Below are 23,085 nucleotides of genomic sequence, written 5' to 3' on the forward strand. Positions count from 1 at the left end.
TGAGACGTGGCAAGAAAAAAGAAGGAAGGGGAAGGGAAGAGGAGAGGAAAGAAAGGGAGGAGCTGTAGCTACGAGACTTTACCTCCAAGCGGAGAGAACAAATGCCATATAAACAACCTTAGAAAAAGAGAAGGTTAAACCTATATTTTCTCTAATTAAAAAGGTGAAAAAATCGATTCAATTTGGGTCACCATCCCCTTCTTTTTCCTCTTTCCTCTCCCTCCTCTTTCTTCCTCATCTTTCTTCTCTCTTCCCCTTTCCCCTCCCCTTTCCTGCCACACCCCACCCTCCCTTTCCCCTTCCTATGATCTGGCCATGATGTCGTGACCACAAGCCTTGATCTGGCCTCGACTAGATCGAGGAGAGGGAAAAAGGAGAGGAAGGGAAAGGGAGGAGTGGCCGAAAGAATGGAAGGAGAAAGATGGGAGGAAAAAATACATGGAGAAGGAGGAGAGGAGGAAGAAAGAGAGGAGAAGAAAGAGGAAAGGGGAAAAGGGCAAAGGAGGAAGAAAGAGAGAAAGGAGTAAAGAGAGGATGGTGACATTGATGGATTAAAAAATAATATAAAATTTTTTAAACTCTAAAAATATTTTAAAATATATTTCAAAAACAACTCTAAAAAACTTCATGAAAACATATTCAAAATACCTCAAAATATATCCCAGAATATATCTCAAAAATACTTCTAAAAACTTTAGAAAAAATATTTATAATAAAAAAATATTATTTCAAAAACATCTCAAAAAAACAACTAACCCAAACAGACATAGGCTATTCACTCTGGGTTTAAGGTCCATGGGGGCATCCTCTTGTCACCAATTGGTTGGATGGATCTTCCTTGTGGATCCCCCTTAGATTGCTCGTTGGGGCCGGTGTGTTCGATGTTACCTCTGCGTGTGTTCATTGTTTGTGTGTGTGTGTGTGTTCTTCTTCCGCCTCGGAAAAAAAATACCAACCTCATATGAGTGGTTAGCTGCGCCGGGGGGATGGGTTTTTATCCCACATCGAAAGATCGTGGGGTCTTCACTCTGGATTTAAGGTCTATGGGGGCATCCTCCTGTCACCAATTGGCTGGATGGATGTTCCTTGTGGTCCCCCTTAGATTGCTCGTTTGGGCCGGTGTGTTCGATGTTACCTCTGCGTGTGTTCATTGTTTGTGTGTGTGTGTGTTCTTCTTCCGCTTCGGAAAATAAAAAACAGACATAGGCTAGAGTGCGCGTACCTTTTTTGCTTTTCCCCTGCTCAATTTCATCTTCTCACCCTGTCGTCTTTTTCTTTTGAAAGGAAATTCATAAAGAAACCGAAAAGAGAAAACATAAAGAATTTAGAAAAGAAAAGGATCAGTGGGCTGTTGTTATTTCAATTCTAACACTTGTTCCAAATATTACATACAAAAAAGTTTTCTGCTTTGAGCTCTCTGCATAGGCGATAGCATCTCTCCATTTTGGTCCAAAATCTGCAGGTTTGCTCTTTTGTTCCTTTTTAATCGATAATTTATCTAAGAACATTCAGGTTATTCTTCATTTTAGTGTATTCAGAACCGTGGAATGTTGGTTTATGTTTTCGTTAATTTACATATGATGATACTTGAAGTTGCTGCTTACGCTAAATACTTGATAACCCATGTTAAAAAGCTGTTCAGTCTTTGTTTAAAATTTGGATTAGTGCACAAAGAATGAAAATATGGTGCTTGGTAGCCATTTGCCTACTTCAAAAGTAAACGATCTATATAGGATGTTTTTCTAAACCAGCCAAAAGAAATGAAGGGACTTGCCTAGGATTCAAAAGCCTTACTTTCACAATTAAGGACCAAGAATGCTGTCTTTGGTTGGCCTTGTAGGCTAATTTGTTTTGTATTTTAAGTCAGAGGAATGATCATGCATTGATGTATATTATTATAGATAGTCAAATAGCGATTTCTTGAATGCTCTTTTTCTCCCTCTTAATCTTTAATTTACTCTCTAGATTGCATGTACAACGACAGTCCGGATTTTATCTGCTTATAAAAAAAGATTTAGATGAATAACTTAGTGGTGGTTGCCTTGCACATTGGATTGCCATTTTATTGGTCCTTGGCTGAAGATTCATGTGATAAAAAGAGATGAGGAATATCCCTAGAGACTGCTAAAAGGATGAAAGTGGACACGTCCCAAACTTTACAGTGAAATATAGTAATTTGGTTAAGATAGAATGCAGTTGACCCTGTTGGAGGTATTGAAACATTTTGGTCGTAAGGTTTTCAGTACCTTCGATTCATTGTCACTGTATTCCTGTTGGGGTTGGTATCTATAGAGGTCAGTCAAAGTGATTAATGCTCTATCCTGTAGCCACTTGCAATGTTTTTTACAAATTCAGTAGTAGGTGACATAGGTTACCAGCCTGAAGAAACACAGATGGACTTTATTGGGTGACTAACCTCAACTATGTTCTTCATCAGGTTTGATAAAAGAGTAGTTGCCATAAGAATGTGTCTGGGTTAGCTGTGGAACAGCTAGTTGAGAAAATTGAAAGGAGTTACACAGACACCAAAATGCGTAGCACCAGTGGAACTTTTAGGGAACCTCTGCTTGAAAATGAAAGCCACCTTTAGAGCAACTGGAACTTGTAGGAACATATTTGCAACTTGAATGTGAATTAATGGTAAAATGTTGTGGACTACAATTGATTTCAGTTTATTTGATTGTAATTCCAAACATTCCTGTTCATTTGCTTGAACCTGTATTCATTCTGATGATACCAGAGCTTTTGCAGGGATCAGAAATGAACCAGATTAGGGAGGAGAATTTTGAAGAAAAGATACTTGATCTATTTCAAAAGGAAAATATTTCAACCATCGTCCTTGCTGGGAAAGCAGGTATTGGCAAGACATGGATGGCAAGGAAAGTAACTTCCCTGGCACTCAAGGAGGATGTCTTTGACTTTAGCCTCTTTGTTTCTATGAGCATAAAGCAGATAGAAAGGGCACTCTATTACAGCATAGCTTGTCAATTGTCTATATGTTCAACTGTTGGGGAGTTGGGAATTGATGATGATGAGGAGGCAGTTGATAGCGTTTTCGAGGAGATGGATTTGGCAGCCTTGAAAAATAAGATTCTTTCAAGACTTTCACCGTATAGGCTTCTCCTAATTCTCGATAATGAGGGTAAAAAGTTGTCCATCGAAGATAACGTGATCACAGGCCTGCTCCACTTTCTCTCAGGGAACTCTTTAAAGGTGTTAATAACTTCTCTTAATGAGGATGGCAGACACAAAACTGACGGTGGTAAGATAATGATGGATTTGAAGCCCCTCAGTCCAGAAAAGTCATTGTCTTTGTTGCAGCAAAATGCCGGCAGCAAAGTATTTGAGATCACTGGTGCAAGAAGCCTAGTGGAAGATTTTCTCAATCGGAACATGGAATTAACTCCAGCTGAAGTTGTTATTATAGCAAAACTACTAAGTTACCATCAGCATGATTCTGGAGTGCAAGGTCTAAAATGTCTTCTGGAGGATCTGTCAGGTTTTAAAAACAACCTTGCAATACTGTTAACCAGCAGCAGATATAACAAGGTTCCAGGTGGTATTTTGGGTGACTTTAATTGGATGGACATCCATTTCTTTCGTGATGAAGGGGCCATACATTATAGTGAGTTGATAGCTTATTGGGTAATGGAAGGGTATCTTGGAACTATTAACTGTATTAATGAGGCTTATGCTAAGGGACATCAGATTCTCTTGGAGCTTATGGATCTTCAAGTTCTCAAAGAACTTGACGCTAATTACCTTTGTGTCGAAAAACAGATGCTGGATTTGAAAGATAAACATCATTCTGGATTTGGTAGAACAGATAGTCTTGGGTTGACTAACGTGTTTGCTAAATCTTATGAGTGGCACGGCATTAGAGGAGTTGTCCATAAAGATGGTGCAATAAAAACACCTGGCATACGGAGGAAAGCTGGGAAACACTTTATCCTTTTGCTAGATGGAAACAGTCTCAGCAGGGAAGACCTAGAGATCTTCTTAGAGTCTGATGAGGAGCTGAAAATTCTAGGTCTTTTCTCTGCCAGAGTAAAATATTTGCCCAAATCTCTGTCTGACATGAAAATGCTCAGTGTACTTGTGCTGAGGGGCTGTGATTTTCTGGAGAAAATTCACTGCATTAAAGAACTTAGAATGTTAACAGCTCTTGAAATATCTGATGCTAGGTCGTTAACGGGACTTCCAGATGACATTTTTACTCATCTGACCAAGCTGGAATGCCTCAATCTTGCTGGTCTTTCAATAGAAGTCTTACCTATATCGGTCTATCACCTCACTGAACTCCAAAAGCTCATCCTAAAAGGATGCTCTAGCATTAAAAGGTTAAGGAGTTTGAGAAGATGGAGAAAGCTAGTGGTTCTTGACCTTTCCGGTGCTGTCTCCTTTAAAAATTTTCCAGAAGCTAGCTTCAGATCATTGCCGAAGCTTCAATTTCTGGATCTCTCAAATACCAAAATTATCTCCCTGCCATTTCTTCGTGAAAATGCAGAGCTGATGCATCTCTCAGCAATTGGCTGTCAAAAAATGTCAAGACTGCCAAGTATCAAGTCTCTAAGCAAGCTCCAAGTTCTTGATCTTTCTGGAGCAGGCATAGAAGAGTTCCAAGACCGCTCATTCAAAAAGAATGCTAGGCTTAAGATCTTGGATCTATCTGGAACTACTGTATCCTGTCTACCTTCCAACATTAGTGCTTGCGAAATTTATTTGAAAGGTTGTTCTCAAGTAGAGAAAATTAACTGTGTAGAATTACCTGAAAACCTTGAGGTACTTGATCTTTCAGGTGCTAGCAGTCTAGTCGAAATTGATGCCAATTTTTTTGAACAAACCAAAAACCTAAGACTGCTCAACCTTTCAAGAACAAAAGTCAAAGTTCTGCCCCCACTTTCTGGTATCCATAGCCTCCAAGAACTATTACTTTCATGTTGTTTAGACTTGGTGAAGTTGCCAGCCTTAAATTCTTTAAGCAAACTGGAGGTGCTTGATCTATCTGGATGCAAGGCTTTGACAATGTTGGAAGATGAAACTTTTGAAGGGTTGTCCCGCCTTGAGCGACTTATCCTCTCAGAAACCAATATTGAAAGACTTCCAGAATTAAGATCTCTCTCTATCCTCAAGGAGCTCAACTTGTGTGGGCTTAGTTCATTGAGGATAGCTGATTTTCTGGAGCATGTGAGTGAACTTCAAATTCTGGACTTATCTGACACCCTACTTGAGAAGCTACCACCCATGTCATGTGACAAAACCTTACTCGCCTTTCTTTAAGGAATTGCAGACAGATAGAGACTCTTCCACCCTTGGAAAAGTTTACAAGGCTCGAGGTTCTGGATCTCTCCAGAACATCATTGCAACAACTCCCTTCACTCAAAGGTCTTAGTAACCTTCATAAACTCTTGCTTAAAGATTGTTTCAGCTTGAAAGAACTTGCAGATATCAAGATTCTTGATCTACCTGGAGTGATGATAAGAGATCTTCCATATGGAATCTCAGATTTGACTCAGCTTGTGCAGCTTGCTCTGCCAAATATGCACAATATTCAAGGATCTGAAAGCAAAAGGAAAGAGTGCTCAATTCGGATTCTGAATGAAAATCAATGGGCCATATCTTCTTTGCGTGGGGAAGTCTCTCACAGCAAGAGATTTTTAGTGTCTTTAAGTGGTGCAGAATTTGTGGAGCTTCTAAAAAGAAATCACCCCTTTGAAGACGCAAGCATCAAGAACTTCCACCTTTTTGTTCATCCAATCCAGCTGCAAAGTGGGATAGGAGGATTCTATTTTCACAAGGATGAGTATATTTTTAGAGACATCTACCTCCAGTCCCGGCATTGTCCTTCTTTGGAAGAACAGTCAAACTTACTGGAGATACATGGTTTACATAGCTTTCCCAAGGGGATTGAAAATATCCTTAGTCATGCCAAGCACATATTTTTGCAGGACAATTTGTTTTTCAGGTCATTAGCTGATCTGGGTGCTGAAAATCTCAGAATGATGAGAGGCTGTTGGATTGATAGGTGCCAAAATATGGAGTCTTTGATGCATGAAGACACTGCAGGAGATTTTGTTGAGTTGGGTAAAAAGTTAGAGATGTTGTGGATTTCCTCTGCTTTTAGCTTAAAGAATGTAGTCAGCTTGCTGCAAGCTGACTGCTTCCAAAATCTGAAATATTTGCATCTAGATTGTTGCCCAGGCCTTTCGGTTGTGTTCTTTGAATCACATTTTCTACGAAATCTTGAAGTTCTTGATGTCAAATTTTGTGATAAATTGGAATCTCTTTTTGAGAACAACTCAAAGAAACATATGTTGCCAAACTTGCACAGACTGCACCTGTGGGAGCTGCCTGAACTAAAGACTATCGGGTGCCTACTGCCATCTTTGCAAGTTCTGGATGTTGGGAGGTGCCCCATGCTTGAACATGTTCTGCCTTCAGGGTGTCTACCAGAGAACCTTACAGTTGTCAGAGTGCAACATTGTGATACTTTGTGCACTCTGGCGGAAGACACAGCACAGCAGAAGTACAATTTGCCAAGTTTGAATACAATTGAGCTGCGGGGATTACCAGAGCTGACTAACATTGACTTCGACTTGCCACTGCGTTTCTGCATCAAGGAGTGCCCAAAACTACAACTCCCCCTGCAATAGTTAAAGCTGTGTTCATCAGGTAAAATTCTCAGAGCTAGGGAAAAACATTTTCACATTAAGCTCTCCAGGACAAATTTGGTTAACATTGTTTCTAAGCTAAGCTTGTCATACAATGTTCTACATGTCGAAATTGTTTGTAGATTTTTCTCAAATTGGTTCATCTTCGCTCTACCATGACAATCTGTATATCTTGGGTGAATTAAGATTTCTCTAGTCCAATTTGAGAACAATTAATAGTTAATCAGAAAGAAAGTTGTGAAAATAAGTCTCTCATATATTCAACTGTACACTATAGTGTTTGCAACTGTCAATATAGGATATCTCATATCTCCTTTAAACCTTTTCATTTTGAGTATTGTCTCCACAAAAGTCTGCACTTTTCTTGCTATCTTCCTTGAAATAGCCTGGAGATCCCAGCTAGGCGTGGTGACATGAGATCAAGGAGGAGAAAGCCAGGAAGTACAGCAGACTCGAGTTCATGTGCAGCAAAGCGGACGTGGACTTCGTGTGAAGTTATACAAGTCGGACAAAGTCTCAAAGGGAATGCTGCCAACTACCAGGATATTGCACACAATGATTCAGAACTCAGAAAATGGGAATTCTTGCTTACGGTTTCGATATTTCTCAACTGCATACACTAAGAAATCAGCCTTTGTTCTTTTCTTTTCCCGGGTACTTGGTAGGCTCTCAGTCCATGGCTTTTTTTTTTCAAAAAAAAAAAAAAAGGGCTCATCATCTTTTTTGAGGGAATTGAGGCAACTGAATTGCTGTTGAATTTGTTTATGCTTCGTTGTAAAAGGCCCTTATGTCTGTCCTCCAAGAATGGTTTCATATCATGCGTCAAATTTGATGTTGCTCCCTAAGGTGGGATTTTCGTCTGCCAAAGAGTAAAGGTGCAAGACTTCCAGGAATCGCAAATGTCGAATCAAATAATCCACAACCAGACGTGGAAGGAGAGTGGATAAAAATCACCAAAGCCTCGTCCACCCAAGTGTCCTATATAAGAAAAATGATGGGAATACAAGGTTACATTCAGAAAACATCAATAATAATTGATGACTTCGTGTAAATTCTTTCAAGTGCTTGATGAATCCGATTTTAGTGACTGTTTGCTCTTTATTTTTTATGATTCTTTTTTCTCAAGGAATTGTAAATCTTACTTCATTTTAACCAAATGTTGCTTCGCTGTAATGAAGAAGACCTCGTAATACTGTCCATTACCCTTTTCAACTTCTAGACAACTTCTTGTAGCTCAACTAATAAGCATTTGACTGGCCCTTCCAATGGGAGCACTCGGATTAGAGTTCAGCTGCCAGGTAAAGGCCCAGTAGAAACTAGAAAGCTGATTAGTGCCCTTCAAATTGATTTAGGCTCCTCTTCTCCTACACTTTTGGTCACAAGCAGAGAGAAAAAAAAAGGCCTTTTTCATAAAATAGCGTCCATAATTACAAGTACAGTAAAATATAGATGAAAAATAAAGCTAATCATGGGTATCTGTCTTTCTTGGATTCTCTTTTTTCCCTTGGAAATTGGCTTGTGGTAGCTTCACTGAAGCTACGAGTCAAGAAAGGAGAAATTTCCAAAATGATGATGAATTTTAAAAAATTTCTGCAAATGAGGCGTTTTGAGTGTAGAATTCTGTCCTTGGGGTCTTCGCATTCAACAAATGCGAACTCTTGAGCTCGCATTTGCTGAATGCGAAGTGACTTTAAATTTCCAACCCACAAAATCCAAAAAAAAAAAAAGGAAAACCAAACTTCGCATTTGTCAAATGCGAGGTCTGGTACCTCAAAATTGATATAGACAATGCAGAAAATACAAAGTATTTCACACTTGCCAGCTTCACGCATCAAATGAATTCATCTACATTCAAAAAGTATCGGAAATCAAAAGGAAGAAAATATGTCCAACAACTTCTTCACCATTTAAATGAAGCATTGCATCAGTGAATATACGAAATAAAATAGAAAATCTGTATAAAATTGGACAGCGGCAAATGGGTCCAAGATAAAGCTGTAGCAATGCCACCCTCCCTGGCTTTTGGACCTCGTCTTGCAGATTTCCAGCAAGATGTGTAGCGCAAATGCGAGCTTCAACTCGGACCTCTTGGGCATAGCCAAATCAATCCAAAATCCCTCTAGTTCAGCTGTAGTACAATGGGATTGGCTTTTGCAAGGATTACGCTGGCGAAGTGTCATCAGTTTTTGGTTCATCTGCCTGTTCCCAATTTTTACCGGCGGCAGTGAAGGGTGTTGAATATGTTGGTTGTTGGGTCTGCGAAAGAACGACAGAGGTGGTTTATTTATGCGAGGTCTTCCAGCTCATTTTTTCGTAATAACTTTAGAATTTATCCTCAAGAAAGCCTACGACTTTAATTTACGGTCATGGGTACGAAATTTTTTGTCAAGACTTCCATATCTGTCATGCAGTACTACCAATCAGAAACAAAATGGGTGGACACCTAGCAATGTGGATATAATGGAGGACTAGACCACGTAATTTTAACTACGAGCACTGGAACGGTTGAACCCATATCTTGTCAAAACTAGGAAAGTAAGGCGATTCTCTTCCATTAGTCTTCTACTTCTTCATGATTAGTTTCTTGATTAGAGCTTACGACTGATCTGCATCCGCTTAATCTCCAAGTGGGATTCTGTGATTTTCTCGTATGAATGCTTTTAGTTGAGTTATCATACAGTTGAGCTTGAGCATACTCTTGACAATTTCTGAAATGTTACTGAAGAAATCAGGTGATTAGTTTTTGTTGTTTATGCTGGTTCTTGATGGTCCATGTTTCTCCATGATACATCTACAGGTACAAATTTCTTATAGATTTGCAGAGGGAATGTGAAGATGAACAGCATTACTCATTTTAGCCCTCCACATGAGCTTAAGCGAGAGGAAATGGTTATACGGAGTTACGAGAAATGTAAACTGTGTCAGCAAGAGGTTCTTCCAGGAGTGGTATATAGGTGTGAGAGACCTAAATACTTCGTTCATGGAAGCTGTGCTGAACTTCCATGGCATCTGAGGCATCCCTTTCATCCTGATCACACTCTTACTCAATTTGACATCGCACCTGACTCCAAAAGTTGCAGTGTTTGTGGTGACCATTTTGGGGGCTGCGCTTACCGGTGCTCTGAATGTGAATTCGTATTGAATCTTTCTTGTGCTGCCTTGACACCTTCCAGGATTAGGGGTCCAGAACTTAAGATTAATCATCAGCATCCCGTTACTGCTTTTGACAAACCAAAAGACCACAAGTATTCCTGCTTTATTTGTGGCGAACCTTTTGGATATTATCAAGCTATCTACTTTTGTTCGGAATACAAACGTTTGATGCATGAATCATGCTTCACAATTCCACAAACACAAATCGAGCGTCCCTTTCACCGCTGTAAACGCTCAACCACCTTGACCTTTCTGCTTCGTACTCTTCCGGACAGGCTCTGCAATCTTTGCGGTCAATGGCCAAGTCCGCGTTTTTTTATTCCAATGTTCCTCGTGCGACTACTGTGAAGACCTTGATTGTGCCAAGTTGGTGCCAACAATCATGGACTCCGACAGACCTGATCATGGATACATTGAAGTTCAACCTACAAGCCACGACCATCGTTTGATTCAATGTAACAGTATAAAGAATTTCAAACGTAACTGCTCTGGTTGTGGACTACCATTCGATGATTCCATTTACGTTTGCCTTCATTGCCGTGCATTGCTACATGAATCGTGTGCTAACATGCCCGAGAAGGTCATACACTCTTTTCACCCTCAACCTCAACATTGCCTTACCCTTTTTGATCGTAGTTCGAGTCTCCTTTATGCTTCCGTTTTCTGTAGTGCATGTGGTGTCCCTAAAAACCTCATTTACATGTGTCAGAAGTGTAATTTTAGCTTGGACATTAAATGTGCTACTGCAAAGCACCCCTTAATTAGGTCTAAAATTCATCAGGATGATCTTGCTTACTTCAACAACACATCAGACAACTGAGACATGAGCAAGAGCTGTTGGCGACTAAAGTTGCCTAAATTCAGATCAATCAAATGATTTATAAATGTTCTAAGGCCACAGTTCCACCAATATTAATGTTGTATGTTGTTTTTTAAATATAACAATCCATTATCTTAGCCCCTGAGTCGGAAGCCTCTGCATTTGATCATAGTCTAATTACCCATGCTGAAACTGCAACCACAGCTAGAAACCCACACAGGATAGCAGATGCAAACAAAAAAGATGGGAGTGTATGCCTCTTATTTGTAGCTGCTCACCTACTACTTGAGATACATATGGTGCTGTAGGAACTATTTATAAAAATATATAAAAGAATTATTCAAAAAAATAAATGCCATGACTAGAGCCAAAGGAGAGGAGACATAACAAGAGACAACCTTGAATGAGTAAATTTTTGGGTTTACCAGTAATAGTTCACGTGCTTTGCACATTATTGTAATATTTTAAAATATATTATTCTTTAGATACTAAAATTTTTTTATGAAATTTTGATCACCAACATCATAATAATAGTATTTTTATATTATTTATTTTTTAAAGCTAGTTACTTTTAAAAATTTTATTAAATGAAAAGAGACAGAAAACATTACAATGTAGTTGACATATCCCTTAGGATTAAATTTGAAATTATGATCCAAACACTTTTTGATTTATAGCTTGAACTCTAACATATCAAATATTGATAATATCATGTTTTACCAAAATTATTGTATATTCATGATTCTATTGCATATAAACCACAATCATCACAATTTTTTATAAATGAAGAATATAATTAAGTTAGAAAATTAAACATACATGTAATTTGAATTCTTTGTATCATGTTAATTCTATTTTTGTCAATAATGGAGTCTAAATGATCTACCACGTAAAGTTTTTTTGGTTTGTACATTCTAAGAATTGAAATTTTATAGATAGAGATAGTTGAAGTTTTTTCTATTTTGCTTTTCTTTTATTCATGTTTTTAGCACAATCCAATGCGAAACAAAAGCAACAAGTCTACTTTTTTCATATAAGCACAATATTTTTGGTTTTACTATTAGTTGTTTCGATGATCATGGAATTGGAATGAGAATTGTGGCCAATTAATAATTTTAATATTAATTTTTTGGTATTTTATTTTTTAATTGCCAACTTTTAATCCATAACCGCTATCATTATTATCAATTATTGGAATGCACTAAATATGTCTAATTACAATTGTCACTATAAATGAAATTTACTTAATTTTAAAGCTTTTCATTTCATAACCGCTTCCATTATTCACTAATGTTGCAATACAATAAATATATGTAATCGTTAGGAAAAAAAAGGGTAGTTTGGACATCACTAAAAACAATTTGGATATCATTTTCATTTTATCATTCTTCATTTTAAATTTACCCTTATTATAATTCTTATTTTATCATTAGAGATGACTTCTGACTTGATGGATGGACTTGGTTTGCTCAAACCAATATTGTTTGTATTCCCCGAGATCGGAGTCATTTTGATGTTGTCTTTGATATTATTTGAATTGTATTCTAGTTTTTTAATTCATTTGCTATTTACTTTATGTCATTTTATAAATAGTTTACAAATTTTTTTAATTTTTTTTTGTTTTGATCAGTTGCTATTAATGATGATAGTGGTTTGTATGGTTCTATTTTAGATTTTTTTTTTTCCAATTTAATACTGCTATTTCAATTATAAAGGTGTCATCAATTTTTGTATATTGAAATTCCATTGGATGCAACATAAAAAATTCTTCATATTGGAAAAAAATGCATAATTGTAAAATTTACTCGTGATATTTTTGTATACAGATGAATAAAGATTCTCTTGTCCTTATATGTTTTTTCATTTTCTAGAGAGTATCTATTTTTTGAAATTGATTTTTCTTCTTACAATGACAACTAATGACTCATGAGAAAATTTTCCTGCTTCAATTAAGAAATTTTGATATGTATAATAATTGAAAATGGAGTCCAAGAGTAGATAAATAGCTTTTAATAAGCAATTTTTAATTCTAATTACCAATACTATTAAAATGTAATCAATTGGAGTGTTTTATTTCTTTTAATTAGTGCCATATTAAAATGCAATAATTCTAATTAAAAAACATGAGGTAATTTAGGGATAACAAAAACTGAGATAAAAAAGTGCTTACACTTGTACTCCCTAAAACCAACATTCATACTTTTTATATAGTTGTGATAATGATAATGATAATGATAATGATGATATGAAACTTGGATGCCAAATAGACAATGACGTGGAAACAGGTCTACTTAGCCTTTGTACCTGTGATAAAAATTTCATATACAACACCCTTAAATTACTGCAAAATGCAAATACGAGAGCTAGCATCTACATCTTAAGCAATCAGTTAATTCAGCTGCTATATCAGACAATGAATCCTCTAAAATTATATAGATGCTTTCTGCAGCAACTTTTCCTAGCACTGTGGACGAGAATTAGTGGACCATCTCAAGTCTTCAATGAATAACTCTGAACATACACATTGCAAACAGGTTAAAGTATCAACTTGACGGAATTTGCCTGCAAAAATAGCGGGTATTCTAGTAGGAAGAACGCTTGAAGAACATCCATCATGGTCTTGTAACCTACAGCAACTCCAAAAGCCCTGAAAAAATTCTTTCTACATTTTCAAATTGCAATGCCAGATGGTGATTAGCACTCAAAAGTCATCGCCCACTAGTGGAGGGACAAAACTGTAACCTTGAAGCGTCTGCTCAAAAATGTGGCCTATTTTAAGTAAACTTTCCTGCAATAAAATGCAAAACTGTTTATGTAACTTATGCTTGCCTTGAAAAACCAGTAACTACAAAAAAGATCACCCAGAGTACCATGAACAGATAAGACAGAGCAAATCGCATAGCAGATAGTTACGGTACTCAAATATAGATCCTTATATACAAAAAAAATCCAACACCAACCTCATCAAATGCTGCTCCAATCATTTGCAAACCAACAGGAAGAACAGATGATCCTTCTTCAACAAATCCACAGGGTAAAACCAATGCAGGTAAACCAGCCAAGTTGACATTGACCTGCATCATACGTAATGTTATAAATGGAAGAAGAAAATCTAAAAACAGTTACTAGTTCTCTGTCCAGTATTTCAATCTGGGATTGCTAATTCATGTATGATGAGGACAAATACAACAGGAGTACAGGATCCATGTCATTGCAAGTTATATAACTAACGAATGCCAAAAATTTAGAAGTGCAACCTTCTAAATACTTACAAATCACTTCCATAATGAACAAATAAAATGGCGAAAACAGGCAATGGGAAACATCAAACTATAACAAATTTACTTAATAAGATACCTCCACTCAAACATGGAATCATATAATAAGCTTTGTGCAAGAGCAAGCACTTTTAAGGTACAACCATCATAATCTACTCACTCCCACTAATAGCTTTGCTCAACTAGTGTGACCTTCATCTTCTTGTAGTCAATGATGGAGCCAAGGGGGGGCAGAGGGGGGCCATGGCCCCCCCTAAGTTTTGAAAAATTTAATTCATAATATGTAAATATATGTATAAGTCAAAGTTGGCCCCCCCTAATTTTTTACAATTTTAGTTTATATAATGAGAGTTTATATATATATATATGTATATATATCTCTTGTGTGTGTGAATTAGCCACCTTTTGATTTAATTTTTTCTTCAAAAAAAAGTTATTTATTTTTTATTGTACTAATTATTTAACATTCAAAAAATTATATAATTTGATGATCCATAGTAAATTGACCCAATTTGATGTATTATAATAAAAGACTTAATTCATAATTATCAATGGGCTACAATAAAAATAATTACTTTATTGGTCCATATACAAATATACACCTTAGCCTAATTGATAAAAAAATTTAAAATTAGTGATCTATCCTCTTGTTGACTCATATACAAATAATTACTTGAAGGCTTGGTGAAGACAAGAAATTGAGTGATATATCCTGTTATTGGCAGATTGATGATATTTGTTCTCACTCTTTCTGTATCAATTGCAACTATAGAATGTACATTTTCAATTGTGAATATAATCAAAACAAAACTCTAAAACAAGATAAAAGATAATTTCTTGAATGATTGTCTAACAATGTATATAAAAAAAAGGATAATCAAAATTTAACACTGATTCAATTATAGATGAATTTAGTTCTATGAAAGAACGTAAAACTCAATTTACTTTTAAAAAAAGAGGTTGAAATTTCAAGGTATGCTAACATAACTTTTATCTTTTATTAATTGAAAATAGTTATATTATATTGTATAGTTATATTTTTATTTTTGCACAAATGACATATTGAAGCATCTTCTCATAATGTACAATTTGGGTAGTTTGTTATGTTATAAGATATTTAATCAAAGGTTATTTTTTGTCCTAATTTTTGTTATGACTATGTTGCATATTTATGTAATAGACATACCTTTATAATTAAAATTAAAATTTGATAGTTTAAGATATCATATATTTAAATAGATGAAAATTATTTTGAACATAACATATTAAGATAATTTTGTTAAGAAAAATTTTGGCCCCCCTCCCAAGGAAAAAATCCTGGATCCGTTTTATAGTCTATAGAATGGACATTTTCAATTATGAAAATAATCAAAATAAAGCTCCAAAACAAGATAAAAGATCATTTCTTGAATGATTGCCTAACAATGTACATAAAAAAAGGAAGTTGTTCGAAAATTTAGCATTGATTCAATTAGAGATGAATTTAGTTCTATGAAAGAACGTAAAACTCAATTTATTTTTAATCAAAGAGGATGAAATTTCAAGGTATATTAACATAACTTTTATCTTTTTTTAATTGAAAATAATTATATTTATATTACATAGTCATATTTTTGTTTTTGCACAAGTAACATATTGGAACATCTTCTCATAATGTGCAACTTAAGTGGTTTGTGATGTTATAAGATATTTAATCAAATGTTATTTCTTATCTTAATTTTAGTTATGACTATGCTACATATTTATGAAATAGACATACCTTTATAATTAAAATTAAAATTTGATATTTTAAGATGTCATATATTTAAATAAATAAAAATTAGTTTGAACATAACATATTAAGATAATTTTGTTCGAAAAAATTTTGGCCCCCCCAAGGAAAAAATCCTGGCTCCGTCACTGCTTGTAGTAGTAATATATTTCCACACCAAGGTAAGTCATATGTTGCACAATTTTGATCCATTGCCAGCTTTCAAATTTCTCCAAGTTACATACTTCTGGGATTTTATCTCATGATCAATTTGCTTTCATGTCCTTAAAATGCATATTTCTCACCCCAAGCTACAATAGAGCTGGACTCATTTAAGGTATTTAGAGAAGACATGGATGCAAATGCACTAGCTTTAGGAACTGAAAATAATCACAAAATAATCCAGATTAGGTATGTCTATAACCCCAATCTCTTACAGAATTTCTACAGTGAATACTTACAGTCATGATGTCACCTGCATACATGGCCAACGGGTCATTTTTCTTCTCACCTGTGCATAGCAAATTAATGTATATAATCAGCTGCCTTAAAAAGAAAAAGAATATAGTTTTACATCAAAGATAAATAGAATCAATTGAAAGAACAGCAAAAAGTGAGTGAAAATCCATGTATCATACCAATCTTATAAGCAACAGATGGTGCTGCAGGTGAGATCAGAACGTCATTTTCTTCCAAAGCTGCTCTGAAGCTCTTCTGAACTAAAGTCCTAACCTAAGAGATGGTCATAATCATTCTAGTAAATGTGCTGCATAAGAAAACCAACCCAACACATTGCGACACTCAGCATATTATAGCTCCTTGAAAAACATCAAGCCTCCTGACAATATATTTTGACCTACAGGCTTTACCAACAAAGGCCACAATATGAGTAAATTACTTTTTTAATCTTTTAATGTTTGGTTTTATTTATTCAATTTTTTTGGGCCACAATGTATTTTATTGTTTTATTTATTCAATGTTATAGGGGTGTGTGTGCACAGACATACACAAGCATGAGTTCGAAATTATATCACGCATTAAGGAAAAGACTGGAGAAAGATTGTGGAGGAGGTAGAGGTCAATAGGATTTTTAAAGACTCCAGCTTCAAGGCAAGATCACAATCTGAATGCAACTCCGTATCAATAGACATACATTCAATTATATTTGACAAAAAAAGGCACATTCATTACTTTACCTGCTGGGCACGCTTGTAATATGCATCATAATATCCAGCTGAAAGTGCATATGTCCCCATTAGAATTCTAAGTTTAACCTGAGAACAAGAAATCAGATGTTAGCCTTAGCCAGGCACCACAACTAAAGCAGATGTCAGTACTATTTCCTTAAATGCTACAGGATAACTCATGCTATGACAACAGATACAAGTTTTGCTCATTTTGGAGGGGTGGATTGCAGAACTATGGTACTAGGACTATTCTCTTTGCCCTGCTGTACTGTACTCATGTTGGACAATCATTTTGCACTAGAGTACCCGTGTCCTTGAGACTCCCATACCCAACTCCAAGTAACATGGCTGCATAATATCTTTCAGTAGAATAGATGATGCATACCTCAGAACCAAATCCTTCAGCACGAGAATCCCCATACAAGGTACTTAGCTCATCAGCAAAGACCTGATTTCCAAACCTGAAAAGGTAAGACATTTAAATTAGACAAGACAACTAAATTGCCACTACTACTTGCTCAGTGGTCCTAACATCTCTTCCCAATCGTTAAGAACCCAAACCAAATAGTGCAAGAGAAATCTGAAAAATAAACAAAACTCCAAGTTTTACCTAACTCCATCATAGCGGGCTAAGTTTGAGGATGATTCGGATGAAGCAAGAATGTAGTATGCTGGCAAACCAAGGGAGAAAGATGGGAATGAGACCTGCGAGTTGTAAATATCAGATGCTATACTTTTGTTGATTCACACACGAAACTGAAGACAGGTGAACATTCTACTCAATTTAAAACATAATAATAATAATAAAAAGAAGATCACCTCAGATATGGTACATCCCAAATCCTCCAAGTGAGAAACAGAACGTTGGAGTGACGAAATTACATCTGGATCAACTCCATCCACAAGGGTTTCACGGATGACACCTACTCTAAGTCCTTTCAAAGGTTTAGAATCCAAATAATCCTTGGGAATAAACTGGGATGCAAAGTTAGGAATTCCCTGAAAAGAAACATTCCCATCAATGTAGCAATATCATTTTGATACTAGTCAGATAAAATATGTACACTTGACACTAAAAGCGACATTTACAGAAAAGCAGGCAGCACCAACATGCTGCTCTTAAGCAGTGTCTTCCACAAATACAGTTAATAGACATTCACTACAAACTTAAGTTGATTCAACTTCCTCTTAATATATGTTTTTTCTGGCTTCAAATAGAGTATAAGACACATGCCCTTACGTAGTACAGGTAGAGGATTTGATAGTTGGTATGGTACATATTTGAAGTTAGGTATGTAATACCTACGATGATATTAAGTTCCACAAAGAAATTTATTCACAACAAGGAAAAGAAACTCACTTGTTTACTACTAGTGGCATCAAATTTATCATGACCTGAAACTGCCTGAAGGACTATCCCTGTATCAGCAACTGATGAACCCAAGCATCCAATGACATCTAGAGATGATGCATAAGCAACAAGGCCATATCTTGAGACACGACCATATGTTGGTTTGAGTCCAACAACACCACAAAATGATGCTGGTTGCCTAACACTTCCACCAGTATCAGTTCCCAATGACACAGCACACTGTTGAGCAGAAACAGCTGCTGCAGAGCCCCCAGATGATCCTCCTGGTACCCGAGATAAATCCCAAGGATTAGCTGTCACCTATTGAAGATGAAGATGCATCACCTGAGCAAACCATTTCAAATTACAAGTCGCAGGTTTTAGAACCAACTCATGTTCACAGCTGAGAAACTCAAGTTTACATGAGAAATAGGGTGGGTTACTAATGAGATTGTCAAAGAGAACGTGCAGCAATTCCAGTCATCCTACTGCTATTTAAACTACCCAGGGAGAAACAGCAATTATTTGTGATACCAAATTTGCATTGACAATACCAAGTGGAAAAGAGGCTTTTCTTTTCTACCGCAACACATACTTTAATTCATTTAAATGCGAAAAAGTAAAAACAAGCATTTTTAACTCCTCTCAGATTCAAATTACTAGTTTCAAACTTCAAACTTAGCACCAGCATCCAAGTCCAAGTTAAACCAAGTATATGTGGAGTAACAGAGTGAGTATCCAGACTACGCATAATACACTACATTTCAAAACCCAAATCCAACCATCCATTTTCAGACCATTCAAATATTCAAGAAAGCTCTTCATTTCGCACAGATAACACGTCCTAAAATACTTTAATGAGTTCCCCCCATTTTATGGCGTTAATGAGTCACACTGTCTTAAGCATTATTTACCTTAATTTCACAACTTGACTAACCTTGACCTAGTCTCCAATGCAGCGCTCACTCAAAACCACTGAACATACAAGCTTAAATCACACTCAAGTCCATAGAAGCCATTTGTTTTCCATACCATATCTGATCAGACGTACAAGTGAGCTATCAGATATCTACAAAATTTAAATTAAAAAAATTCCGGCTACAAACACCCAATGTAATTACCTAAAAACTCAAACTTGTCTGTTTGTAGAGAGCAAAAATCCCAACTTTGATCTCATTTCTAAATAAAACTGCATTTACACAAAATCTTAGAAAAATGAGTAACTAAAGAAAAATGATAAAGGTAAAACTTCTCGCCTGATAACCAGAGGCTTCAGTAGTACTGCCCATACCAAACTCATCCAAATTAGTCTTGCCAACAATGATAGCGCCATTTTCCCTCAACTTTTTAACCGCCGTAGCATCATATGGCGGAGTATAATTCTCCAAAATCTTGGACCCGGCAGTGGAAGGCATATCTGAAGTGCAAATATTATCTTTTACCCCAGCAAGAACTCCAGCAAGAGGGCCCAATTCCTCATTGTTCTGAATTCTCCTGTCAATTTCTTCGGCCTGTTTCAAAACGCCATCTTCCGGGGATACGTACAGGAAGCTCTTGAGTTGGGGTTCGGTGCGGCGGAGGCGGCTGAGGAAAGTCTTGGCTATTTCCACCGCTGTGGTCTCCCGGGAGAGAAGGGATTTACGGATTCTGAGAATTTGGGAAGTGGGTTGGGGGGAGGAGGGTGTGGGGACAGGGGTGGTGGAGGTTTGGAGGCACCTGAGGGGGATTTGATGGAGGGTTGAGAGGCGGAGAAGCCTCGGATTTTGGATTGAAGACAGCATTATTGTTAGCTCGTTTCTGAGGAGGGAAAGAGGAGGAAAGGCAGAGGATTTATGGGTTTATGGCAGCTGTGGGTTTTTGCTGAATTATCCTCTTAAGAGGGATGGCTAAAGCCCAGTCTCTTAAAGACGTGATCGTGTGAGTGAATTAAAGACCTCTGCCAAGTTAAAGGCGCAAAGTGAATGCGAAGCGTCTAACGTGCCTTGCTAAATTAAGAACGTATTTCATTTCTTCAAATTGCTGTTCATTTTGTTATCCTCAAAAGAAGGGAAAAAAAACGTAATAACCTTTGTCATTTAAGATATACAAATAGAAATGTGGTTCCTTAACCCTTCTGTTTTTCTTCATAGTTCTACACTGGTACATTGATATTTCAATGATGACTCCATTTTCTCGTAGCAATGATGTTTTCTGCCTTTATTTTTGTATTAATATATGTATTCAAGCATTTTGTACAGTTTGTTATTTGCTTTCTTTACTCTTTATCTTGTTTCATCCAGTAAAGGTTCAGGATTGCAGGCTCATAGCACAAATCCGGTACATTATCCTGTTCAAATAGTCAAATACCAACTCTTTCTTTGTTCATGGCAACACTTCTGGTGCAGTTCTCAACATGAGAATGCTCTAATCACCTGAAAAAGGCCCATTCCAATTTTTTTTTTTTTGGTGCATGTTATTTTGCATTTGATGATATGCAGAAACAGATTCTATACTAGTACTCTCCTGAATGTTGTCTTTCTTTTGCAATTAGCTGGGCACGTCTCCCCTCAAGTTGCTCCAATTCTGCTTCCTGTGCTTCAATTTTGTTCCTGACTGCTGCAATTTGCTCGTCTAGGCGTTGTATAGCAGTATTTACATCCTCATCACCGACTTCTTCAGTTCCAACTGCTGAAGAACCACCTCCTGATGTAGCCTCATCGCTGACTTCTTCAGTTCCAACAGCTGAAGAATCACGTCCTAAGGTCACCTCATCTTCTGAACCATCTGTATCTTCTTCAGTTGTCTCCAACTTGATGTTCTTGTCTATGGTAGTAGTCAAGTCTAGGGGCTCTTTCTTCAAATAAGGCAGGATCTGGTGCATGGTAAAGCATTGAATTAGTACACAAGGCATCTAAAATCACCCAAAAAATATGTTGGGGGGGGGGGGGGTAATGATACTCTTTGATTAAATGGACTAAACATATGCAAACCTCTGAAATCACGCAATGAATGTGAGCAACAAAATGGCATCCTGAACAGTAGTAAGTAGGATGATCTAGTACTCGTGCTTTTTCGCAAGCATTGCAATAAAATTCAGCAAAATCCTCTTCATCTGGCATGTCCTTATTCGAGTAGTTGTATATATAAGGGGATCTATGTGGCAATCATGTTTTAAGGATTGTAGAGGTGAAGGATGGCAGTAATCATGGATGCTGAAGTCGCATTCTAAACAGCGAAAGAAATATTTACTGCAAGATGAATCACAAATGCTGCACTCGAGGTTAAAGAGTTCTAGTTCAAGGTCTACATATGCAAGAGGATGCTGGTGAACTTCAGTTCTTATGGGCGGATGTTTCAACCAAGAACACTTGGTGTCTAATCCAAAATCACACTCTCTACATTTATAGAAAAAGAATCCGGTTGTAATACCACAAACTCGACAGGACGAACATTCCGGGGATGACTTGGAATGATTTTCGACAAGGATGAGTGGGTGCTGAGGATGAAAAGGATGAGCCATTTCAGGTGGCAAATCAGCACAAGATCGGTGGAATGGTAATCCGCATTGAAGGCAAAAATAAACAGAATCCTGGAAATGAAGCCCACAGCCATGGCAGCGGGCTTGATAGTTCGATATGCCACTAGCATCACACTGAATCAAGGGATGTGAAGGGATGTGGATGGCTTACAAACTGAATTTTAATAATTTCTTCATCTGAATCAATTTTGTTGGTTGCTGGCTTCAATTTAGAACAGTCAAGGTCCAAAACGAAGTCACACAAAGAACACTGAAAAACAAATAAGAAACCTGTAGAAGCACAGACGCTGCATTTGGCTGGAGATACAGAGTTCACGGGCTGAAGTTTGAGAGGGTGATCAGGATGAAAAGGGTGCTTGATTTCACGTCCCTGAGCAGCGCAAGATTCATCTAACAGACACTTACACTCCAGGCACGCAAATATAAGTTTATCATCGACAATAAGCTCATAGCAGCGGCTGCAAAAGTAGTAAAAATCATAAAATTCATTTGGCTTGTCACGTAAAATTAAGGCATGCTGATGATTTCCTTGAAGCTCTGCTACACGATCTGCATACTTCTTACTAGGCGTCAAGGCAGCACATCCAAGGTCCAGATCAAACTGACAATTGGTCTCTTCGCAGTGGTAGATAGCATGCTTAATCTTTTCGCTGCAAACACTGCAGTAGGTTTCATTGTCATAAGGCGATTCGTCGAGATAAGCAAGAGTATGATGAGGATGAAAGGGGTGTATAATTTGTTGTTGAAATTTTGCGCAAGCTCTGTGCAAAAAGAAACTACATCTCTCACAGCCGTAGACAGTAGCATCTAAATCAAGTTGGCGCTGGCACATATGACATTTTCTTCCTGGCTGGTTGAACTTTCTGAGGCTTAGTGGATGTGGATGCCGGAAATGATGAACAGGATTTTCCATCTCTCTTACAATCAATACTTCAATGTTTCAATGATTTCACACTCATACTAGTCCACAGTCTCATAGACTAAAGGAAGGCAAATTACCAAAAGCATCCTAACTGGCCAGTGGCCCTTGTGTCCAACAACTTTTTGACTTGACAAGAATCATCTTTATGCTTTCCTTGGTTGGGATTGATTCTGGACTTAGAGGATTTTTTTTTCCTTTTTTGTTTTCCATTCATGATACACTCCCGCATGCATTAGTTACATAATTTTCTCTTCACTCGCAGTTACAGCAATATTAAAATGCGGCTCAATCCCTTTGAAGAGAACTAAAGACCAATTAAAACCAGGCTACATCACATAGTTTGGTGTGGAGGTACTTGAGCTATTTGTGTAGGTATGACTTATGAGAGGGAAAAGAACGGTTCTTTAGGCAAGAATTTCTTCCTAACAGCTTCAAG

The 23,085-nt window shown here is 37.0% G+C and overlaps 4 protein-coding genes across 9 annotated transcripts; 2 read left to right on the top strand and 2 right to left on the bottom strand.

The window, feature by feature from the left end:
• The first annotated feature begins 788 nt into the window (after nucleotides 1–788).
• On the top strand, nucleotides 789–7,772 carry LOC113743284 (putative disease resistance protein At4g19050). 4 transcript variants are annotated; one of them, XR_011814388.1, is made up of 3 exons: nucleotides 789–1,462; nucleotides 2,752–7,332; nucleotides 7,453–7,772. XR_011814388.1 is itself a non-coding variant. In XM_072048939.1 (2 exons), the coding sequence occupies exon 2, from the start codon at nucleotides 2,761–2,763 to the stop codon at nucleotides 5,278–5,280; it is 2,520 nt and encodes an 839-aa protein (XP_071905040.1). In that variant the 5' UTR covers nucleotides 789–1,462; nucleotides 2,741–2,760; the 3' UTR covers nucleotides 5,281–7,772. The 4 variants fall into 4 exon arrangements, 2 of the variants coding, with proteins under 2 accessions (XP_071905040.1, XP_071905039.1); XR_011814387.1 differs by having other exon boundaries at nucleotides 2,752–6,672; nucleotides 7,057–7,772; XM_072048939.1 differs by having other exon boundaries at nucleotides 2,741–7,772.
• A 1,734-nt stretch (nucleotides 7,773–9,506) lies between these two features.
• Nucleotides 9,507–10,644, top strand: LOC113687617 (protein VACUOLELESS GAMETOPHYTES-like). The gene is made up of 2 exons (XM_027205187.1): nucleotides 9,507–9,916; nucleotides 10,494–10,644. The coding sequence occupies exons 1-2, from the start codon at nucleotides 9,507–9,509 to the stop codon at nucleotides 10,642–10,644; spliced, it is 561 nt and encodes a 186-aa protein (XP_027060988.1).
• A 2,271-nt stretch (nucleotides 10,645–12,915) lies between these two features.
• Nucleotides 12,916–20,140, bottom strand: LOC113743579 (glutamyl-tRNA(Gln) amidotransferase subunit A, chloroplastic/mitochondrial-like). 3 transcript variants are annotated; one of them, XM_072048940.1, is made up of 11 exons: nucleotides 19,467–20,138; nucleotides 18,220–18,531; nucleotides 17,679–17,858; nucleotides 17,470–17,564; nucleotides 17,245–17,320; nucleotides 16,869–16,946; nucleotides 16,311–16,404; nucleotides 16,134–16,183; nucleotides 13,605–13,718; nucleotides 13,387–13,432; nucleotides 12,916–13,291 (listed from the first exon to the last, which is right to left on the bottom strand). In XM_072048940.1, the coding sequence occupies exons 1-11, from the start codon at nucleotides 19,989–19,991 to the stop codon at nucleotides 13,272–13,274; spliced, it is 1,590 nt and encodes a 529-aa protein (XP_071905041.1). In that variant the 5' UTR covers nucleotides 19,992–20,138; the 3' UTR covers nucleotides 12,916–13,271. The 3 variants fall into 3 exon arrangements, with proteins under 3 accessions (XP_071905041.1, XP_027127428.1, XP_071905042.1); XM_027271627.2 differs by having other exon boundaries at nucleotides 12,916–13,432; nucleotides 19,467–20,136; XM_072048941.1 differs by lacking the exons at nucleotides 12,916–13,291; nucleotides 13,387–13,432; nucleotides 13,605–13,718; nucleotides 16,134–16,183 and having other exon boundaries at nucleotides 16,309–16,535; nucleotides 19,467–20,140.
• A 1,696-nt stretch (nucleotides 20,141–21,836) lies between these two features.
• LOC113690287 (uncharacterized) lies at nucleotides 21,837–22,640 on the bottom strand. Its single transcript, XM_027208124.2, has one exon. It carries the CDS (start codon nucleotides 22,638–22,640, stop codon nucleotides 21,837–21,839), a length of 804 nt encoding a protein of 267 aa, XP_027063925.2.
• Between the last annotated feature and the right edge of the window lie 445 nt (nucleotides 22,641–23,085).

The sequence above is a fragment of the Coffea arabica genome, chromosome 5e (assembly GCF_036785885.1).
Source record: "Coffea arabica cultivar ET-39 chromosome 5e, Coffea Arabica ET-39 HiFi, whole genome shotgun sequence".
NCBI classification, from domain to species: domain Eukaryota; kingdom Viridiplantae; phylum Streptophyta; class Magnoliopsida; order Gentianales; family Rubiaceae; genus Coffea; species Coffea arabica.

Bases quoted from the DNA above. Each gene is read 5' to 3' on its own strand.
- LOC113743579 (XM_027271627.2), bottom strand. From the start codon at position 19,991: ATGCTGTCTTCAATCCAAAATCCGAGGCTTCTCCGCCTCTCAACCCTC. The intron at 17,565-17,678 runs GTGATCTTCTTT...TACAACTCGCAG, and splicing joins TGGGATGTACCATATCTGAG to GTCTCATTCCCATCTTTCTC. The intron at 13,433-13,604 runs GTTGGTGTTGGA...ATTTTATTGCAG, and splicing joins TTGGAGCAGCATTTGATGAG to GAAAGTTTACTTAAAATAGG.
- LOC113743284 (XM_072048939.1), top strand. From the start codon at position 2,761: ATGAACCAGATTAGGGAGGAGAATTTTGAAGAAAAGATACTTGATCTA.
- LOC113690287 (XM_027208124.2), bottom strand. From the start codon at position 22,640: ATGGAAAATCCTGTTCATCATTTCCGGCATCCACATCCACTAAGCCTC.
- LOC113687617 (XM_027205187.1), top strand. From the start codon at position 9,507: ATGAACAGCATTACTCATTTTAGCCCTCCACATGAGCTTAAGCGAGAG. The intron at 9,917-10,493 runs GTATTCCTGCTT...CGTTTTCTGTAG, and splicing joins GACAAACCAAAAGACCACAA to TGCATGTGGTGTCCCTAAAA.